The 23,106-nt window shown below is 42.1% G+C and overlaps 2 protein-coding genes across 3 annotated transcripts in view; one reads left to right on the top strand and one right to left on the bottom strand.

The window, feature by feature from the left end:
* Nucleotides 1-23,106, top strand: part of CLYBL (citramalyl-CoA lyase) — a 195,867-nt gene that overhangs the window by 36,921 nt on the left and 135,840 nt on the right. The gene's annotated exons all lie outside the window — the stretch shown is intronic.
* Nucleotides 20,442-23,106, bottom strand: part of LOC310761255 (uncharacterized protein) — a 42,878-nt gene continuing 40,213 nt past the window's right edge. The window contains exon 4 of the mRNA XM_083611169.1: nucleotides 20,442-20,696. Coding sequence (XP_083467295.1) covers nucleotides 20,557-20,696 — 140 coding nt within the window. The 3' untranslated portion in view covers nucleotides 20,442-20,556. The remainder of the gene's footprint in view (nucleotides 20,697-23,106) is intronic.

Here is a 23,106-nt window from a genome sequence, read left to right on the forward strand (position 1 = left end):
ATATTCACATTATTATTACTTTTCCCTTGTCCTTAATGTTTTTTTGAGGGTGTGCAGACTCGAGAAAGGATCTTCTTTATTAATTCGAAGCAAGCCTCTCTCTTTTTTCTCATAGGAAACGCAGGCAGTTTTCAAGTGCTAGTTGAAATTAGTATGTGAGGTGTTTTATTTGTTGTGTGCTTCTGTGTCTTAAAAGAAGGCTGCAGTTTTAAATCGTTTCACAGAGTAACACGCTTTCCTCACATTACCTGGCTGTGCCCTTAATAAGAGAGTGTTATGATCCATTTATCTATAACAGTTGATGTAGCCTCAGGCGCGATATGGCCATAGTTAAGCACTGCACTGAAGTCTTTTACGTTGCAATAAGAGAGCTTAGCTCTCTCACTTAAATCAATGAGACTTAAAAGTGCTTAACTTTAGGTGGATTGTGCCCTGTTGTTGTACCTGAGATTTTTAGTTTTTAAACTTAAAAACACAAGCTTGCGCCAGTTTACTCAATTCCCACTGTGCTCAACTTAATGTGCATAGGATTGTAGCTTTCCTTTCTCTCATCCCCCAGAAAACATATATCACTCTTTCTTCATTTTTGAAATAATCCCACTGGTGTTTTTTTGCCTTCCTTCCCCCCCCCAAAAAAAACCTCCTCATTGAGATGCACAAGCATGTTAAAAAGCAAGAAAGGTCTTCAGTTTCACTGCATATGCTAAAAGCACAGCTTGACTTTTCCCCAGTGTTTGTTAGTCACATCCTGTCGTCCACTGTTTTGTTGTTTGGTGCTAAGGAATGTCAATTTATTTGAAGGGAAGTTGTGCTAGCTTTTCCACTTTTTTATAACAAAACATCACAAATAATATAACGCACCTTTTAAAAAGCTACCTGGTCAGCCAATAACCCCTTATAACAAACAGTTATAGTTACCGCATGATAATGGAACTATAAACCCCTTTAAAGATGTAGCACTGAGAGCTTTACTACATTTCATTTAGTAACTTTTATATAAGCAGCATTTTCCCCCCTCCTGCTCCACCCCACCCTCCACCCCTGCTCCTATTTTGGAGAGGAAAAATAAGGGAGAGACAGGTAATAAGTAAATCACTTATTTATTTAAAAACCTGAGCTGAAGTGAATGCCAAAAGATAGTTGAGTGTAAATGTACTTCTTTTCAGCAATGGGAAATGGGAGGTGATTTCATTATTTTCAGAGTGGGGTTTGTTTGCTTTTTGAGAGAGAGAGAAACAGACTTCCGAAGAGCAACATGAGAAATAAATTATTTCGGAAACCGCGCTGGCTGTCCTAGAATTTACCAAAAATAATTTTATTTTTTTTAATGAAAGAATGGGAGAACAAACTTACGAGGTTGTTATGGCAACTGAACTACTTAGACTGGAATGTGTGTATCTTGAACATAAGATTGTAAGAAACCAGTAAAACAGTCACTGTACTGTAGTGCGTGTGAATGAATTGAAAAGTCGTACCCTGCATTTTATGGACTTTCGTTTATGGTTTGTATAGCAAACCCTATTTTTTGCTTCTCAATATTTTCTTTTTCTTCTTTTTTAAATAATCAAACAACCTGCACAGAACTGGTGTTCTGTGTCATCCTCCACCCCCAACACACACACATACACACTTTTTGAATTTTAGCATTGTAGTTTTCCATCCTTCTTTACGGTACTGTGTTTTTGATGCAGAATCTTTGAAAACATAATACTATGTAGTCGCTTAACTTACTCTCGTAATCACTCTCCCCCCTCATTGAAACATCAAAATGGATCAGAAAGCAGATAGATAGATAGATAGATAGATAGATAGATAGATAGATAGATAGATGATAGATGGATAGATGGATAGATGGATGAAAGATTAGCTCTTATTTTCACTTATCAAATGCAGGAAATGTAATTATGTAATGGAGCCACCTTAGACTTTAAACTTTTAACGGCACTTCCACACAGCGTCATTAATTAAGACAGGGGTACCAGAATGCCACCACACATAAACCTTCTTGGAAATATGGAAGTAAATTGCATTGAAATTTAATGGAACAAGTATTTCCATAGACGTGTCTGGGACTGATATGCAACTCCCCCCCCCCCCCCGAAATGGTGTGGCTGTTTAGCACAAATGCTAGTAGATCTGCAAAACTGCAGGGTTCTCTAGCAACAAATAACACACTGCCGCCGCTTCCTAGATATACGGCAAGTACAAGCAGTGATGCAATTTCAGCACATACTAAAAATCTACTTGTTCACTAAGCCTTTGCTGAATGTTCATGCCAGCTAATTCTTAAAAAAAATTGTTCAATTTTCTACTGATTGCTAATTCAACTGGATTTATTTTTTACTGTTGTTAACATACTTTATTGTAAACCACTTTGAGATATTTTCATAACAGGCAGTGTGTGTGTATTTTATAAGTATTTAATAATCCAGAAGAAGTTGATTTGCAAAATGTAACTTTCCACATGCAATTCTAGTTCTCTCATGCTTTTGTTATTATTGTTCTGAGTCGGTGCATGCGTTTGTGCAAACGTGTATAATCTTAAATTTTTATATCACTGATTAAATGACATTACTTTAAATTAAAGATTGGTGAGATCATGTTTAGATGCTGTGGCAATGATCCCATGCTTTTTTCTCAATAAATGACTGAAAGGGAGTTGTAATCCTGAATAAACACTTGACCCTCAGATCACATACTTTTAACAAAAATTAAATGAATTGCCCTACCTCCCTACATAGCTTTAAAAGAGAAAACAACTTTGACTTTCCTCAGGAAATGTAACTTTCTTTATATACTAGAAGAGTATAAAGATTTTTTGAAAAATATAGTTTATTTTAATCCAAAGAATGAATATTTTTGATTTTAAAAATTGATATCAATAACAATTATTTTAACACAGTGCAGCTTATTTATGCAAGGTTTTGAGACTTTTCTTGCTTTCCTACATGAAATTACTTGACGCTGTTTAATTGGACATGAGGGTGTAATGCAGGAATTTCCGTTACGTGATGGATTAATTGTGTTCCTAATACTTAAAAGGCTGTGATCCAAACATTTTCCCATTCTGTTGCAAAATTAACTGCAATAAATCTGTCAGACCCAATTTATTCATTTAAAGCATTCCACACTGATTAAATCTGCACATTTGTGTGCAACACACACACAGAGAGACACACAAAGTGCAAGTATCTGGCTAGGGGGTGGTGGAAGATGTACGTAGGCAGAGCCAAAAGATTTACATTTTTGTGTGTGTTGTTGCTTTTTGTGAAATAAAAGTTTAAAAGATAAGCAAAATATTGACCAAATAACATATGTATTCCATGGGTCAGAGACCTGGATGACTAATTGTGCCTAGCACCCCATGCAGGTAAAAAATAAAAGCTTGTGTCTTTTAATATTGAAGAACACTCAAGCGCAATTCTTTTCTGTTTCTACCCTTATCATATTTTACTTCTGGAGGGTCTTTCCACTAGTTTGTTGATGTTTTCAAGGTCTCTAAACAAAGTCATATGTGTTAACAGTCTTATTAACAATGTTAAAATGGAATTAACAGCTTGTGGGTACCTCAGGAGTACAATAGCGTGTCAGCCTTCGCTGCCCCCTTATAAATTGTGTCCCGCTGTTTTTCTTTTGTTTCATGTCCGATCAGCAAACCAAACTTCTGTTGAGGCAGCCAGCAATTCAAGTGTTTTCTGCTCCATGTGAGGGGTGGAGCTAATGTGGAATTTATCATTAGGCGAATCTAGACACAGAAGTTAGAAGAATGACCCACACATTATGAGGGAGGGCTTTCTCTTGCCCTCCTTGGCTCTCTGACCTCTGACTTGCCATTTTGTCAGTTTTAAAAGGCTTTTCCTATGTTGTAGTTTACTTTTGTAGTTCTTTCAATGCAGGGACAAAAGCTTTTGTTTATTTAAGATGTATTTTAGTTTAAATTTCTATTAATCTTCGTGATTTATTTTTTTAAAAAAGTCTGCTCCCCTGAAATGATATTGAATTGTTGCGCTGGGTAAAGCGTATTGATTAAAATGTAGAATTTGTTTTGAAAGGGAAAAGAATTCCTCCCCCTCCACCCATTTTCTTCCCTACGTTTAACAAGTTGTTAAATGGCATAATCTTCCCACAGATTTCAATGGGGAAGAACATGCTAGTGGATTGTGCCCACATCGTGCTCTGTTAGAGCATTCAGTCATGTGGAGGAAATCTACGTTGCTTTTCAAAAATCCTTTTTCTCAAATTTATTGTTGATCCCCTAGAGAAACAGCACCTGTCAACACAACACAGTCTTATTCCATCTACTTTAGCAGTAACCAGGATTGATAATCATATTTTTAAAATATTAAATTTGTAAAGCTTTATAAATTAAGATGAAGGTCCTTGTGTTGATTTTTTTGTAAAACAATTCAACATTACTTTGCGTGATTCCCTATAAAGGGAGCGGTAGGTAGGCTTATAAAGTTAACACATACTGATAATTTTGACTCTCGCAGCAGTTTTCATTCAATAATCTCGAAAGAAATTTGCTATCATCAATAAAGCTATGCGGCATATAGAAAAATTGTATTTTCCATCCGTAAAACTGAAGAAGCTCTAAACAGAGGAAGCTCTAAAACGCAAAAGAAATGTTAATAAGGCTTTTACTCAGATGACAGAGTCTGCCATTGGGAGAGACACAAATGAAATGTTGCATCGCTACCTTTGTGGATTCTGCCTTCTTGCCAGTCTCTCCATTGCAATAAATTCTGGAATATGACAGAAACATTATGAAAGTAACACCTTTGTCATCTCAAGGGTATTGTTAGGTTTTATGTATGCTGAAGCAGTGAAGGAAATAAAACATTAATGAACATGCTAAAATTGCTTGTCTGAACATTGCACTTACCTCACTATTTGACACAGGAGCACCATATTGCATGGATCTTTCTGGCATATGAACCGACATTTGTCTCCTGGTTTGTTTGTTTTTAATTGATGTGTAAGGCTCTCTCCTTACTCTCCCTTTTTTAAAGGTTAAGGCTGGGTTTCTCTGTGCAGTGTCGCACTGCTGTCATGAAGCTGCCTCCCTAGAGAGGACTGTCTAGCCTCATCATCACTTTATATTTTTGAAAGTCTTCTTAAAACTCAATTGTTTCAACAGGCGTCTTGATTTGTGGCTGCTTCTGTTTTGAAATACATAATTTCAAGGCTGCAATCCTATGCCCCATGGGCACCAGTGAGTTAAGCCCGCACTGTGATACGAAAGCACAATTCTTTACCTTGTTAGATGCTTTGCGTACCTTCTGAGCAGAAGAGTGAACTAGGACTTTAAAAAAATAAAATAGGCTAATTTTTTAAAAAATAAAGAAAATGATTTCCCCCGTAATATATAATATGCGTATTGGTGTTTTGTAAAATGCAGTGGGTTGAATTGAAAGGAAGTTCAATTTAGTCTGGGACTTAACTTACTAATGTTGACTAAGTTGTCCCACTGATTTATTTGGGTTAGATCCAGACTTGGTCATGTTTAAATTTTAGTTGGGTCGCCTCTAAGCATGACTGAGTCTGGATCCAAAATTATATTTAGCAATATGTAACAGTGGGACAGCTTTTGAATGCCAGTGTACAGAGGCAAGATGCATGTTAACATAAACTTTTAAGGTTATTGCTCTGATGTGTTCTTGAAAATGCACAAGCTGCCAGCTAAGATACAACGATATCTGCAGTCAAGACTCCTCCTGCAAAAATGAGGGCTTTGACTGATCTCTGTTTGTACACATGCTTGTGTGTAATACCAATAGCACACATTGTGAAATCTGGAAATCATATATGGCCATTTTCCATTGCGAAAATATTTCTGTAGCTGTAGATCGGTATGTTCCTGGGCTCATTACAGGGATACACACATTTATGCAGGGCTTGGTAACAAACTATTGTTCTAGCAACCAGCATGGCTTAGTTTTCTTGCTTCTGGCTTCACAGATGCAAAGTGCATCTCTTTTGAATTTGCCTAGGGATGAATATATGCTAGCAAGTAGCATGAGACTTTTCCTGACACAACTTTCAAAGAGGCACCATTTGCATGCTGTGTAGGTGGAGGTTTGTTTGTTTGTTTAATTGCCCTGTGGCAAAGCGTTCTGGAGGCATTCCTTGCTGGTCAGCAGAATTAAATTTCTGGTTGCCACTATCAGCTATTTTGATTTTGTGGCCCTTGTCATTTGCAGAAAGCCTGTTTGGTATGAATCTTCATGGCAAAAAAACATTGAAGTGGGTGATGTGAGAGGCCATTAATTTCAGTGGGTCTCCTATTACTTAATTGGATATCATCCGTTGCTTGCTTGAAGTGAAATTACAGGGAAGCAGGCAGAGGGCCTTCTCGGAGGTGGCACCCTCCCTGTGAAACGCCCTCCCATCAGATGTCAAGGAGATAAAGAGCTACACAACTTTTACATGACATCTGAAGGCAGCCCTGTATCGGGAAGTTTTTAATGTTTGACATTTTATTATTATTTATATTTTGCTGGAAGCCACCCAGAATGGCTGGGGAAACCCAGCCAGATGGGCAGGGTACAACAACTTCTTCTTCTTCTTCTTCTTCTTCTTCTTCTTCTTCTTCTTCTTCTTCTTCACAATTTACCATATTTTTTGCACCATAACACTCACTTTTTTTCTCCTAAAAAGTAAGGGGAAATGTCTGTGCGTGTTATGGAGGGAATGCCTACGGGTGGCATGCCTACGGATTTTCCTCCTCTAAAAACTATGTGCGTGTTATGGTCGGGTGCGTGTTATAGAGCGAAAAATACGGTAATTTTGAATTTATCCAGGCATGGCCACTTGAAATCTGGTGGCTGTAAATCTTGTATCTCTTTTGATCCTCCCCTTCAGCCAGAAATACCATACACCAAATCTAGAATTATCAGTTTAACTTCAGTGGATGAAAGACAACTCACAAATCTTGAGTTATTTACATGGGTTTGGGTTGGCATTTTGGAAGAGCAGAGCTGCTGTGTCTTTAACAGCTGTTTGGCAGACAAAGATTCAATAGATTCAGCCTTAAATTGTATTGGAAATGTAATTATGGGGAAAGAGCCACCTGTTGATATCCTATCTGTCTGCCATCTTCAAACGCAATCAGAAAACAGTGTACTATGCCTAACAAAATGTGTTGGCACCCTTGATTATTGCCCTAAGCAATATATTGGATGGTGGTTGTGGTTGGGATGTTGCTAATGGCAAGAGGGCTTTCCCCCCCCCCCTTCCATGCACAGAATCATAGAATTGTAGAGTTGGAGGAGACTTCTCTAACCCCCTGCATTGCAAGAATGGCAGCTAAGGAATCTCTGGCATGTGGTCACCCAACATCTATTTAAAAACTTCCAATGAAGAAAAGTCCACCATCTCTCGACGAAACACAGTTCCAAACAGAAGAGGTTTCATAAAGGTTTGGTTGCCACTCCTAGATGGACAGTTGTGAGATGTGGCAAGACACCTCCCCAGTTTAGTCCTTGGCACTTGCTAAACTAGTATTCATCTCCTGATGCAGAGGTCACTTAGCAATAAACAGCTCACCCTGGCGCTGATTCACTTCCAAGACCACATTCAGAAGATACAGACTTGTGAACAAACAAGACTAAAGCTGTAATCCTATGAACACTTACCTGGGAGTAAATCCACTGAACACAGTGAGACTTGCTTCAGAGTAAGTATGTGCAGGGTTGTATTGTAAATTCCGTTTTGAGAGCTTGCTTTGTTTTCTTTCGTTTTAATGTGCTCATTGGCCATTAGGAGCACTTATTCAGCAGTAGCTGAAAAGGCATAGAGGTTTGAAAAGCCTTTCTTTGCGCCATTTCAGTACCATTTAGTTCAGCATATCTTTACAATTTCCTTTTAGGCCACGTAGAGAATGGTTTTTCTTTCTCAAAAGATTGTGTCTGATAAATGTAATAAATAGTTGTAATAGTAATTAATGAAGGGACGCGGGTGGCGCTGTGGGTAAAACCTCAGCGCCTAGGACTTGCCGATCATCAGGTCGGTGGTTCGAATCCCCGCGGCGGGGTGCGCTCCCGTTGCTCGGTCCAAGCGCCTGCCAACCTAGCAGTTCGAAAGCACCCCCGGGTACAAGTAGATGAATAGGGACCGCTTACTAGCGGGAAGGTAAATGGCGTTTCCGTGTGCTGCGCTGGCTCGCCAGATGCAGCTTGTCACGCTGGCCACGTGACCCGGAAGTGTCTGCGGACAGCGCTGGCTCCCGGCCTCTTAAGCAAGATGGGTGCGCAACCCCAGAGTCGGACACGACTGGCCCGTACGGGCAGGGGTACCTTTACCTTTAATAGTAATTAAAGTTAAAGGGACCCCTGACCATTAGGTCCAGTTGTGACTGACTCTGGGGTTGCGGCGCTCATCTCGCTTTATTGGGCGAGGGAGCCGGCATACAGCTTCCGGGTCATGTGGCCAGCATGACTAAGCCGCTTCTGGCAAACCAGAGCAGCGCATGGAAACGCCATTTACCTTCCCACCAGAGTGGTACCTATTTATCTACTTGCACTTTGACGTGCTTTCGAACTGCTAGGTTGGCAGGAGCAGGGACCGAGCAACGGGAGCTCACCCCGTCGCGGGGATTCGAACCACCGACCTTCTGATCGACAAGCCCTAGGCTCTGTGGTTTAACCCACAGCGCCACCCGCGTCCCTAATAGTAATTAGGAATTGGTTAAATAGCTGCAAGCAGAGAGTAGGAATAAACAGACACTTTTCCAAATAGAGGGATGTAGAAAGTGGGGTCTCCTAAGGATCGGTATTGGGCCCTGTGCTTTTTAACATATTTATACACGATCTAGATTTGGATGAGCAGGGAGAGGTCCAAATTTGCTGATGATACAGGCCGTTTTAGGTGCATCTGATATGTGTGTGACTGTGCCAAACCTAGAAGTAACCCAAAAAAGCCCCAGGGCGGGACAGCCTTACATGGGCTTCGCCGACGTGCACAGGTGTCCAGAGCATTGTCCCTGTGCAAATTGGTAGCTACCTGTGTTAAATTGTTCAAGTTTACTAAAAAAAAATAGATTTCAAAGAAGCTCCAAAAGGACCTCTCCAAACTGAGAGAATGGATGGTTTAAAATGGCAGATGCAATATGATGTAAGCAAGTGTAAAATGATATTGCAGAGTTGGAAAATGTTCAGAGATTGGCAACAAAGATCATCAGGGGGTTGGAGCAGATTTTATGAAGAACATTCGTAGGGTTTGGGACTTTGGGGTTTAGAGAAAAGAGGTAACTTGATACAAGCTTATAAAATAACTCTGTGGCATGGATAGCTAAAAGTTTATCTCCCTCTCTTATTGCACCAGAACTTCTGGAGATCAAATGAAGCTGAATGATTGAAAGATCCAGCACAGATAAAAGAAAATACTTCATATAGCTTATTTTTATTTTTAAGAATTTTTATTAAAGATTTCTTAGTTTACAAAAATATGTGCATTGTCTCCTTTTGCAAGTTGTGTTTTCTACAGATCAGTTACATTTGTTGTGAGACATTAATGTTGCATGCAGTATTAGGTTGGGGGGAAAGCGGGGGAGGGTGGGTGAGGTGGCAACGCTTCAATTTTTCTACTGAGTGGAGTTTTGTGTCAGTGTCACTTGTGTGGGTTCTCTTTTTATTCGCTTGTTATATTTCCTTGGTGGTGAGAGAGGTTGGGGGTGGCCTAGGATGTGGTTGGTTGTCTTTGGTTGGCTGTAGTGAGATTTGTTTATGTGTGTCAGAGGGTGGATTTTGGGGTCAGGTTAGCCATATTGATTCATATGCTGTCGGTGGATTCTTGTTGTTGTCTTATTGGACTATGTATGTGATAAAGGGGAACCATACTGGGGTGAAGGCGTTGTCTTCTATTTGTCCCCCTGTCAGTTTCAGTTATTGGTTAGTTTTTTCTGGTAAGGCTGTTTCCCATACTGTTTGATACCATTGGTTCATGTTTACTCCTGACAGGTCTCTCCAGTGTCTGGCTATGATGTTTCTGGCTGCTGAGTGAGCATTATTATCTTGGAAGATGTTCAGTAGGGCCAGTTCTGGGATGACCTCTAATACCTGCTTAGTTTTTGTTGTTGTTGTTGTTGCATATTTTTTTATGACTGATTCCAGAAGAGTTGGATTTTGGGACATTTCCACCACATGTGGAGGTATGTGCCTCTGGAGGTGCAGCCTCTCCAGTATTTTGGTGAGACTCCTGGACGTATCATCGCTAGTTTCTGTGGTGTTAGGTACCACCTGTAAGTGAGTTTCAGAGTGATTTCTTTTCTTTTAGTTGAGATGGATTTAAAGGGAGGCTTAGACCACATTATAGTCCATTGCGTGGGGTTACTTTCATAGCCTATGTCTTCCTCCCATTGTTTTTTGATTATGCCAAGGGGGTTTGTGGGATTTTGTAGCAGTACTTTGTATACAGTGGTACCTCGGGTTAAGTACTTAATTCGTTCCGGAGGTCCGTACTTAACCTGAAACTGTTCTTAACCTGAAGCACCACTTTAGCTAATGGGGCCTCCTGCTGCTGCCGCGCCGCCAGAGCACAATTTCTGTTCTCATCCTGAAGCAAAGTTCTTAACCTGAAGCACTATTTCTGGGTTAGCGGAGTCTGTAACCTGAAGCGTATGTAACCTGAAGCATATGTAACCTGAGGTACCACTGTATTGTGGATACCATCCCCTTGCCTTGTCCCTTTCTTGTTAGGAGGAGGTTTTCGGAGGTTGTCCAGAGCTTAGTTGCTGCTGATTTTACTACTGGATTGTTTAAGAAGGCATGTAATTGGTGGTGTGTTATCCAGGGCATTTGACTGTCCACTAGTTTGTCTTGTATTTCTTGTGTTGATTTGGGTTTGTTATTTTTGTAGAAGTCTGCTAGGCAATATAAGACGTTGGCTTGCCAGGTTTCTATCTGGAAGTTTTGTGCTGCATGATGGAATAGTGGGCAGTGAGCTGGGGGGATTAGTGAGGGTGGGGTTGGGGACAGTTTGCCTGCTTCTTTCTTCCATGCTTTAAACACGGTAATTGCTGCAAGCCACAGGAGAAGAGAGTGCTCTTGGGCTCAGGTCTTCCTTGTGGGTTTCCCACAAGCATCTAGTTGTCCACCATAGAATCGGATGCTTGGATTACCTGGGCTGTTACTATGTTCCTACTACTTTAGTAGCTGGCCACAGATTGTAATGATACTAAATGCATGCGCCTTGGATTTTGATCCTAAGTCCACTTGATTGGGAGTAAGCCTCATTGAATACAGTGGGACCTGCTGCTGAAGAAACATACAGTTCACTGGATTGTGGCTTCTCCAGCGAGGACTGGGAAAGACCCACTGCAAATCAGTGTAGCAGTATGGAGGTAGGTGGACCAAGGGACTGACTTAATATAAGGCATCATCTTGTATGGTTTTCATTGCTGCGGCTGCGGCTGCTGCTGCCTCCTTCTGTTCAAGGTAAATAGGGTCTTGGTTGTTCCAGTGTACCATGCTTAGGTTGTACAGACATCAAAGTTTGACTGATAGCTGAAATGCAATGGCCAGGTTGCTGGTAGGAGTAAGGCAGTTGCTTCATATACATGCAACTAAGATCAATTACATTGGTTACTAGTTCACATCTGGGATAAGTTAAAGGTACTGGTAATAACCTTTAAAGCTGTAAATGACTTATGACCCAAATGCCATAGGGACTGTCTTCACCCAAGCCTTAAGTTCCGTCTCAGAGGTCCTGTTCTCTAGCTAATATTTTATTTTGCCCTACTATGAGAAGTTCATAAATTCATTTCTTCCCATTTTCATACGGCGTTTTTATTCCAGGTGTTTGATGACTAAATCTGCTGTTTTTATTTGTTTTTAAATTGACTGTAATTCTGCTGTATGTTTTTTTAAGTTATTATATGATTTTATATTTCATTATATTTTAAAGAAACATAATTCATTTCACAAGCGGACCAAAAACAGTTTGAATTAATAAATCCATGTAGGATGCTGTATGCATGATCTTCCCCACATTATGCGCCCCATAGACATAGATTCAGACTCAGAGTTGGAAGGGATCCTGAGGATCATCTAGTCCAACCCCCTGCAATACAGAAATATCGAACCTGCAACCTTGGCATTATCAGCGCCGCACTCTAACCAACTGAGCTATCCACCTTACTAGCAAGTTCACAACGATTGAACCCAAAACATAAGCACTTGAAGGGCAAGGTGGGTGCATGTGTGTTGGAAAGCAAAACTAAATTAAAATATGAAAGTTAACTGCTGTAAGGTAACTTGGGAAAAGATACCGTATTTTTCCCTCTATAACACGCAGATTTTTTCTCCTAAAAAGGAAGGGGAAATGTGTGTGCGTGTTATCGAGCGAATGTGTGGTCCCTGGAGCCGAAAAATCAGGCAAAAATCAAATCGCGCTTCACGGAGAAGGGAAATCTGAAAAGAGGAAGTGGCTGCTTTCCTGCATTCTGCCTCAGGGTCTTACTGCCCACCCTCCTCTGTTTCCTTGCTGTGTTTGCTGAAACGGAACAAAGAGCAGGGAAAGCCCCTCCCCTCCAGGCAAGCAGAGAGGAAAGCAGACTGTGTTCCTTCTATTTCCTCTCTGTGCTCCGGTGCTGCTGGGGGAGAGGGAGAGAGAGAGAGGGTGGGAGGGAGGGAGGGAGGGAGAGAGAGAGAGAGAGAGAGAGAGAAAGAAAGAAAGAAAGAAATGGCTGGGGTGGGGGGAAACGTTTGCCTTTCTTTTCTCCCTCCCGTTAAATCCCTCTCCTGCATTCTTAGCCAGCTGCTTCTCTGCACACCACCTCATGTCCCTTCTTTGTTTTTCCTTCGCTCTCCATTTAAAATGTGGTTACAAAGCATGGATCCTCAGGATCTTTGCATTGGGTCACCCCAAATTCACCATCAGATCACATAGCATGTCCATGGCTACAGCCTGCACCAAAAAAACCACGCACCCACTGTTGCCTGGGGCTGCAATGGTGCCAAAACGTGGTTACAAAGCATGGATCCACAGGGATCCTCAGGATCTTTGCATTCGGTCACCCCAAATTCACCATCAGATCACATAGCATGTCCATGGCTACAGCCTGCACCAGAAAAATCACGCACCCACTGTTGCCTGGGGCTGCAATGGTGCAAAAACGTGGTTACAAAGCATGGATCCACAGGGATCCTCAGGATCTTTGCATTCGGTCACCCCAAATTCACCATCAGATCACATAGCATGTCCATGGCTACAGCCTGCACCAGAAAAATCACGCACCCACTGTTGCCTGGGGCTGCAATGGTGCAAAAACGTGGTTACAAAGCATGGATCCACAGGAATTCTCAGGATTTTTGCATTGGGTCACCCCAAATTCACCATCAGATCACATAGCATGTCCATGGCTACAGCCTGCACCAAAAAAATCACGCACCCACTGTTGCCTGGGGCTGCAATGGTGCAAAAATGTGGTTACAAAGCATGGATCCACAGGGATCCTCAGGATCTTTGCATTCGGTCACCCCAAATTCACCATCAGATCACATAGCATGTCCATGGCTACAGCCTGCACCAGAAAAATCACGCACCCACTGTTGCCTGGGGCTGCAATGGTGCAAAAACGTGGTTACAAAGCATGGATCCACAGGAATTCTCAGGATTTTTGCATTGGGTCACCCCAAATTCACCATCAGATCACATGTCTGTGGCCACAGCATGAAGCACAAAAATGATACATCCACTGTTTCATTCAGAATGTTTTTTCCCTTGTTTTCCTCCTCTAAAAACGATGTGCGTGTTATGGTCAGGTGCGTGTTATAGAGCGAAAAATACGGTACACAACTTTAAGTGATTCTGGGTCAAGAGAACTGAAAGCAACTTGGTAGCTGTGACAATTTTTGTTTAGATCATAACTTTATTCATATACCTTCTAGGAGAAGAAGCATTTCGGTAGGATTTCCCAGTTATTAGTCAAGCTGTTCTGCTATTCAAATGCCTTTTGTATGCAGTCTAAATTCTTCACCTGCTCTACCTAAGAGCCGTTTTTATTCAAAACAGCATGAAGCGAAATTTCAGGGTCATTAAGGTGGATTTCTGTCTGGAAAGAAGCAAAGTGTTCATCTTGCCTAATAGAGCAGGTAGTGTGGTGGCAGGAGAGGCCTGATTTTAATAAGCAGTATAAAGATAATTGTTCTTACTCCAGCTACTTATTCAGATATTTTAAATCATTCTAATGGTCTTGAACTAGATCCATCTGCTTTTTAAAATTATTTTTTTCTTGAGGTTTATAGTAAAGGTTAGAGTTTCAAAATAAATAAATAAATGCCAATCTAGGCTCCTCTTTTCCTCCAAGCAGATCTAGATGTTACAAGAGAGCTGGGTTCGGTACCGCTCTGATATCTCTCTTCCTAGTCCTGCCTGTGCCGTGATGTCACTGTTGTGCATTTTACCTCTCCCCTGGCAACAGCCAAGGATGTGATGAGCAAGAGGGGAAACACACAATGCAGTGACATCACATGTTATCCTATGCAAAACTAGGAAGGGAGGAAGAAGAAATAAAAATGAGTTGGCAGTAGCTCTCAATGTCTTTTGTAGTATCTACTTTCTTTCTCAATGCTGGGTGTAAAAAAAAAAAGAAAGAACTTAAAAAAAAATTCCAGAGTGAATTTATGGGAACCTGTCAATGAGAAGATGGGCTTTTCTCTTCCCATGTTACACAAAAATGGCTAAAGTATGTCTGATTGATTCATTTTTAGATAAAGCAGATGGGATTCTCAGATCATGCACTGTTAACCCTTTCTTTGGAATTTGTGCCACTGTGACCAGAGAGCCCAGATGGTGCTTAAATCTGTTGTTTTTTAACAGCCCTACTTTTTTGATTTTTATACCCAAACACATTGAGCAATTCTTAGTCATTAATTACTGATCTAGTTTTGCCTGTTGGTACAGTGACTTACCAGAATGCACCCCAAAGAGAGGAAGCTACGTGTGCTGGGGGGGGGGGAGGCTGGGAAAGTGAACCAGAGCCAGTAAAACGATGCTTCCCTCAACTGAGCTTTTTCAGTCCCATCTCAACGGTCCAGACCATACTGAACAACGTTGGTATTAGCTGTACCAGAAACTAAAGCATGCTGGTTATATTTAGTAAGGACCCTTTCCTTCACGCTTCCAAACTACTGAACAAAGGAGGAGATCAAATCCTTCTCCAAATGTATGCTTGTTCCTGGCACTGTAGGAAATTCTGCAAAACATTAAATAAATGGTTGTATTTGCTTGCATTCCTGGCTTCTTACCCCTGATTCCTCCATTTCTCTCCAGTGATGTGCAGCTAGTGGACTAGGGGCAATAGACTAGTCCTCCTAGTTCTTTTAGTTTCAATAGGTGTACTCAGAATTGGACACAGCCCCTAATCTTTATATTTCCCCCAGTCTTGAAATTTACTTCTTGAGGGAGGAACTTGCTTCTTCGGCGTGTATAAAGGTAAAAGGACCCCTGAACATTAGGTCCAGTCGTGACCGACTCTGGGGTTGCGGTGCTCATCTCGCTTTATTGGCTGAGGAAGCTGGCGTACAGCTTCCTGGTCATGTGGCCAGCATGACTAAGCCGCTTCTGGCGAACCAGAGCAGCGCACAGAAATGCCATTTACCTTCCCGCCAGAACGATACCTGTTTATCTACTTGCACTCTGACGTGCTTTCGAACTGCTAGGTTGGCAGGAGCAGGGGCTGAGCAACAGGAGCTCACCCCGTTGTGGGGATTCGAACCGCCAGCCTTCTGATAGGCAAGTCCTAGGCTCTGTGATTTAACCCACAGCGCCACCCACGTCCCCTTCTGTGTATATATTATCCTGTAAAGCAGCATGCATGTTGTAGGCCCTGTAGAAATAAATTTTATTAGAAATAATGTGCCATGGGCAGGGGTGGAGGAAGGGGGGTGCAGTAGGTGCAGGCCGCTCCGGGTGTCACCACTGAGGGAGGTGACAAAATGCCAGGTGGCCCTCACCACGGTTCCTGCAGCGTGTCCGAGCCACGTGTCTCTTCTGGGAGAGACACGGTGGCTTGAGCGTGCGCAGGCTTTGCGCTGCCCAAACGGTCCACCCACTGCCTCCCCCCCCAAATGTAGGGCGGCTGAGTGGGAGGAGGCAGACAGACTGCGGAGGCCCCACGGTGCGCCCGCCCCTGGGCGCACAGCCCCAGATGGCCGAGCGGCTTCCTTTGCCACTGGCCACAGGTCTTATCGTCTGTAGCATAAGGCTTCTGACACCATATGGTAATTTTAAATGCTCAAGGGTCATGTGCCTTTTTGACACCTGACACGTGTAAGTACAGTGGTACCTCGGGTTAAGTACTTAATTAGTTCCGGAGGTCTGTTCTTAACCTGAAGCACCACTTTAGCTAATGGGGCCTCCTGCTGCTGCTGCGCCGCCGGAGCCCGATTTCTGTTCTTATCCTGAAGCCGAGTTCTTAACCCGAGGTACTATTTCTGGGTTAGCGGAGTCTGTAACCTGAAGCGTATGTAACCTGAAGCGTATGCAACCAGAGGTACCACTGTATTAGTTAGATGATGATACCTAACGCTCCACTTAGCTGAATGTTGCGTTATTATTATGCGGTTATATTTAGGTATTTCTATGCCACTTTTCAGCATGTGGTGCTGTGTACAACATATGAAAACACATTAATGCACATTTCTAAAACCAATACCAGCTGCTGGGAGTTGCAAGTGAGGAGAATGCTGTTGTACTCCTTGGTCCTTCTTGTGGGATTCTGGGAGAACAGAATGCTGAACCAAATGGGCCTGATTCAGTAGGGCTTTTCATGTGTTCTTAATTAAACCATGAATACAAAGTAGGCTCGGCATAAGCTAAGATAGCAATGGTTATATCTAGTGCCGGCTTTGCACTAGTGTAACTGCTTTCCACTAGTGCAAAGTGAGGCGCAATCCCTTTTCCTCACCGGTTCCCCATACTAATTGTAGCCCTCATCACACTGTTCCAGATGCTTCTGCAACTGTTAGAAGAAGCTCCTGAGGGCATGGAAGGGACTGGCAAATATCAGGTGCCCTGGTAGCAGAAATACACCATTTTATAAAACCCATCCCTTTTAGGAAGTATGGGGAAAGAAAGGGGATAAGGTGTGCAAAATAACCCCTACTGCTTAAGAGGAACTTGAACACTTGTCTAGCTCTGAGGTGATTGTGTAGTTGCTTAAGAAATCATATAAAAAGCATAAACTGACAGAATGGGCTACATCAGACATAGGCAAACTCGGCCCTCCAGATGTTTTGGTACTACAACTCCCATCATCCCTAGCTAACAGGACCACTGGTCAGGAATGATGGGAATTGTTGTCTCAAAACATCTGGAGGGCCGAGTTTGCCTATGCCTGGGCTACATTGTTGGAAAATCAACTGATACTTACATTCCTTTTCATACAGTCCTAAAACTACTGCCATTCCACAACCTGCCAACTGTGGAATGGTTGTTATTAATGCCCTTTTATTTTATATCTGGTACTCTTTTTTAAAAAAAGCAGTCTGCAGTAGAAAATAGATGCAGTGCACAAGTCTATATAAATTAAACAAACTGAGGTTCTTCCTCCACTGCAAGTTATTACACAGTTAGTCAGAAATGGAAATCAGTTGCTTTCGCCTCTTGATAAATAATTCTGTTTGGGTAAAGCATCCGTTGGCATTTCCTAAGAAAAGCAGGTATTTAAATGAGTCAGTTCGATGCTGTCAAGACTTCTTACTTTGTTGTACAGACTAGAAGGCTGCAATTCCATTCTTTTTCTAGTGTGAAGTTGTTTAAAGGTGCACTGAAATCTCTGGAATAACATTTCTCTTGTACTGGTCTGTCACTGAAACAACAACAGCCCAAATAATCACAACAGCTGGCAGTGGCATGTAGTTTTACTTCTGATTTGTTTCATCTAAGGACTGATCTACACTATACAGGAGCCATGTGGAGGCTGCTGAAAGATGCTTTTGCGTAGCTCCGCAAGCAAGGGGCATATCGTGTAGTTCGGTGTTGCTATGGAGATCCTACAGAATATGGAGGATCCACCTGGTAAGCAGCGCTGTTATCGTCACTGCATGAAGAAGCCTTCCGTGCGGATGCCATTTGGGGTGTCTTCCAAACAGATTGTAAAGTAGTTATCAGCGACTACAGACCCTATTTTCCAGGGACAGTTCCGGATTTGCAGAAGCCGTCCCGGTTTCTGACTTCATCCTGGAACGTCCAGCTTTTCCTTAGAACATCCCTATTTTCATTGGAGAGATGTTGGAGGATATGCAGAGCTCACAATCAGGGAGTGGTCTCTTAAAAATACAGCCACTCTCTCAGGGTCTTTGTGGGCTTTTCCAGTGATGTTTCAGGTATACAAGATTTCACTTAAACATACAGTGCCTTGGAACGTAACCCCTGCATATATGGTGAGTTGCCTGTACCTCAAGGACTGCCTCTCCCCATATGAACCAACCCAGACCCTGCGCTCATCACCTGAGCATCTTTGTGTGCCTCCTTTGCAAGAGCTCTGGAGGGTTGCAACACAAAGGTGGGGCTTTTCTGCAGTGGCTCCCTGTTTGTGGAATGCTTTCCCCAGGGAGGCTCACTTGGCACCGTAAGGCACCAGGCAAAAATATTCCTCTTCTTCCAGGCCTTTGGCTAATTGTACAATCCATGGCCTTTCAAACTATGGAGGGGGTATTGTTTTTGTTTGTTTCTATGTTAGGTTTTAGGGATGCAGGTGGCGCTGTGGCTTAAACCACAGAGCCTAGGAATTGCCAATCAGAAGGTTGATGGTTCGAATCCCCACAACGGGGTGAGCTCCCGTTGTTCGGTCCCTGCTCCTGCCCACCTAGCAGTTCGAAAGCACGTCAGAGTGCAAGTAGATAAATAGGTACCGCTCCGGTGGGAAGGTAAACGGCGTTTCCGTGCGCTGCTCTGGTTTGCCAGAAGCGGCTTAGTCATGCTGGCCACGTGACCTGGAAGCTGTATGCCGGCTCCCTCGGCCAATAAAGCGAGATGAGTGCTGCAACCCCAGAGTCGGCCACGACTGGACCTAATGGTCAGGGGTCCCTTTACCTTTTTTATGTTAGGTTTGCTTGTGTTTTTATACTGTAAACCACCCTGTAATCCTTGGATGAAGGGCAGTATACAAATTTAATAAATGAATTAAAATAAATAAATTTAATTACTTTGGCACAGAAGACCCCATGCCCTTTTAAAAATGACAGAGGTTTCCTGGTATACATGTGCTATGTGGATTCTCTGTTCCAGCTTGATACTGCAGTGCAGTGCATGTCCCTTGGGTGGTTGAGCAGTGCAACCCAGAAAAAAAATGGGGGTGCTTTGCCCCTCCTTCAGTCGCTCACATCCATTACAGTGGTACCTTGGGTTACAAAGCTTTGGGTTACAAACGCTTCAAGTTACAGACTCCGCTGACCCAGAAGTAGTACCTCGGGTAAAGAACTTTGCTTCAGGATGAGAACAGAAATCGTGTGGTGGCAGCACGGCAGCGGCGGGAGGCCCCATTAGCTAAAGTGGTACCTCAGGTTAAGAACAGTTTCAGATTAAGAACTGACCTCCGGAACGAATTAAGTTCTTAACCCGAGGTACCACTGTATTACATTTTCTAGGGAAAGTCTGGTGAGAGTTTTAGACCACACTGGAGTTTATTCTAGTGGTCTTCTTTTTCTTCTTCCTTTCTTTTTTTAAAATGCAACCCACACCTTCTTCCCTGATGTTTCTCTCTTCAGGATGCTGTGATAATCTGTGAAAGAAAACAATTTTATCATGAGTTGGCTTTTAAGCCTTTCCATAATGAGTTTCCAAGTGTTTTTTGGCTATAGATATTAAAGCTTGTGTATTTGCAATTTCTTTGGCAAACTGCCTTTAGCAGAGAGGATATAGTGTTTTCTTGGTACTTTGCCCAAAGTAATTTTGCAAAAAGACTGTGACTGTATTTTAGTATCTGTCATTTGTTTGAGACTAGTCATTGTAATGGCATTTGATCACATTCACTTTATGGTAGTTTATCTTGTTTCCATGCTACACATCTACTCCAACATCAGAGCATAATTTTAATGGCTACTGTTTTACTTCTACATAAAACATTTTATGACCTTTTTTGTACAGTAGCCATCAGGTTTCAATCATTGTTGCTCCACAGAGAGGGGGGTGGAATTGGATGAAGAACTATCAAAAATCTTTTAACTACATAACTTTTTATTTCAGGTCAACTTCCCATAAAAGATATTAAACGTATTTTGTGGTTTATTCTACACATTAGCAATTTTAGAAGGTTACAGTGTTTTTGAAAAAGTTTATGAAACTGAGAACTTAATTCACATAAGATGTTTTACACTTTGCAGTACTTTTCCATTGTAAATGTGAATGTGCTGCTAGCACTTTGCATGCTACACTGACAGCTATTTTTATCACTTCTGTTCAGTAGCATAACATGCAATATACAGTAAAAAAAAAAAAAACTTCTTAAATGACAGGTTTGCTGGGCTGCTTTTATTTTTCATTAACAGAGTTGCTGGAGACCTAATCTTGTACCTGTTGGATAAATATATTAATTACCAACACCACATGGCATCAGTTCATGACAACTTTGTTCCTATGCTTGGACACCAAGAATTTTCCCCATATTTCCTCACCACCATCTGCTGAACTTTGTGACTCAACAGAATTTGAATCTTCTGCACCATGTTGCAAGGAGAGTTGGTGGTCCTCATCTGCGGTGCCAAGAAAGGGTATCAACAAAAGTATTTAATTTCTTTTTCAATCATCCCCAGCACTGACCAGAAGCAAGGAAGTGTTGGGTGTGTTTCAGCGCACAGCAGACCTGTCCAGTTCCCCATGTCAGTTGAATGTGCAGAATGACTGCTTCTGCTTGGGTTCTGTGACAGACATGCAGGACCTTCTTGGTTTCCGTTTTCAGGGACATTTGACACAGAACATTTGAAAACCACAACAAAACTTTTTGCCTTTAATATTCTTTTTCGCCTGATATTCTCTCAGTTTTAGTAGGAGTCTTATGTCATTCTTCTTTTCCAGGGGCTAAAAATCTGTGTGCCACAGCTCCAAATAATTATAATTTATATACACACAAACATATTTTGGTTTCTAAAGGATGCCTGAAGTTCTTATTTGAAAAGTTTAATTAAGGGGGAAACTTTGACATCTTGTTGAGAAGATTAGATTGCATCCCCCAAAGGTGAGAGAAAAGACATTTTAATTCTAATCTAATTCACACCAATTAAAAGATGCAAAAGAATGTTGTACCAGTCAATTGTTAATTATGCATCACTTTACCTTCCCTGTGACCAAAAAGAGAGAAAAGCAAATAATGTTCCATTTTTGTTAGTAGTGTGTACAAGTAATTACCCACAAATAATTTTTAGAGGGAAGAAAGCACAACTTCCCCTTTCTGAAAATACCCTTGGTAGAGGAATTGAGTTCAGGGGGTGCACACGGCCCATTCACTCCCTCCAATCTCCAGTCCTTTACTGCTGGAAGGATTATTTGTGGGAGGAATTGGGCACAGAGGTTACGTGTCACAGGGCATGCACCCAGTTTCATTCGACTGCTTTGGGCCCCAGACTAAAGAGAAGCAAGCAGTAGACCCCTTACTTCCCTTCCAGCCTATCCAACTCCTGGTCTTCATTAGTTGAAGGCTGGCACCTGCAAATTATTCTCTGAGGTCGGGGATCTTCCCTGACAACACATGGGTAATGCACATGCGTGGCCCTTAGTCCGGACGTTTGGCAACCCATGTCGAAAGTGGAGATTTTGGCGAATTTCCTTAAAAATAGCTCAGCTTTTCACTTTTTGAAATATGGCAACTCTAGGGTGGAAGGGGACCCTGTTTTCAACACCCTGTTATTTTTCTGCAAGGGTAGAGAGTCTTTCTGCCCTTCCCTCTCCAAAATGGAGGCTTCAGGGATGTCGGCGCATGTTGCCATTACTTACATAGTTTCAAAACTCTATAGCTTCAGTTATTACCCACGTAGTTTCAAAGGGAATAGTTTCTTGTCTCAGAAGGCCATTAAGCTATGTGGGCTTGACAGGTCTAATTTATGTGAGTTTGGTAATGTGACAGCAGTTACTGTGTGTATTTAAATTGATTTAGAGTGGGAGATCTTTATCAAGGAAGACATAGAAATGTAGTCAGCTGAGGTGTCAGAATCAGCCTTTGTCTCAAGGTGGGCTTGCCACCTTTCTAAACAAATGACTAGAAAAGCAGTCATTTCCTCATAGCTGAGAGAATCCTCTATAACCCTCTTCCCAAGCCCAAGTGTGTGTGACTTGATTTGCATATTAGATAATGAGTCTCTGCTCCCCTGGCATGACCGCAAGGAGGAGATGGGAACCTTAAACCACAGCTTAGAGTTACCGTATTTTTCGCTCTATAAGACGCACCAGACCACAAGGCGCACCTAGTTTTTGGAGGAGGAAAACAAGAAAAAAAATATTCTGAATCTCAGAAGCCAGAACAGCAAGAGGGATCGCTGCGCAGTGAAAGCAGCAATCCCTCTTGCTGTTCTGGCTTCTGGGATAGCTGTGCAGCCTGCATTCGCTCCATAAGGTGCACACACATTTCCCCTTACTTTTTAGGAGGGAAAAAGTGAGTCTTATAGAGCAAAAAATACAGTACATCTGCCTCTGGACCTGTGTTTAATTCTAGCTGTGGTTTGTTGACTCGATCATTTAAACAATGGTTTGACGTCAACATGCTGGAGGGGACATGGGGAGGTGTGTATGCAAACCTGACGCTACCTGGATCATTTTCATAATAGCTGGTTTAGGTTGGGCGCTATAAAAGCAGTCTGGCCTCAGGTATTTTGTTTTTCACTAGAACCCTACACCGTCTGCTACGTGCAAAAGATGTAGCATTAGAATTAAATAACCAGGTTGACTCTTGAGTGGAGTCTGAGCCTAGAAATTGGTTTTCAGTACAGTACCAGAACTGCACCAAACTCAGGTTTTGTTCTTGCTATTGTTAAGCAATTGTGAGTCAGACACTTCTTGCTGATCTGCTGCAAATCACCCAGAGATCTATCAATAGAGGCTGATCTACCTGCTGCCTATCCCTAGTTTAGCATCCCTAGTTTAGCACATCTGATCTGAACCAGCCCAATATGT

Source organism: Podarcis filfolensis (genome assembly GCF_964270895.1).
Source record: "Podarcis filfolensis genome assembly, chromosome: 4".
In the NCBI taxonomy this organism is placed as follows: domain Eukaryota; kingdom Metazoa; phylum Chordata; class Lepidosauria; order Squamata; family Lacertidae; genus Podarcis; species Podarcis filfolensis.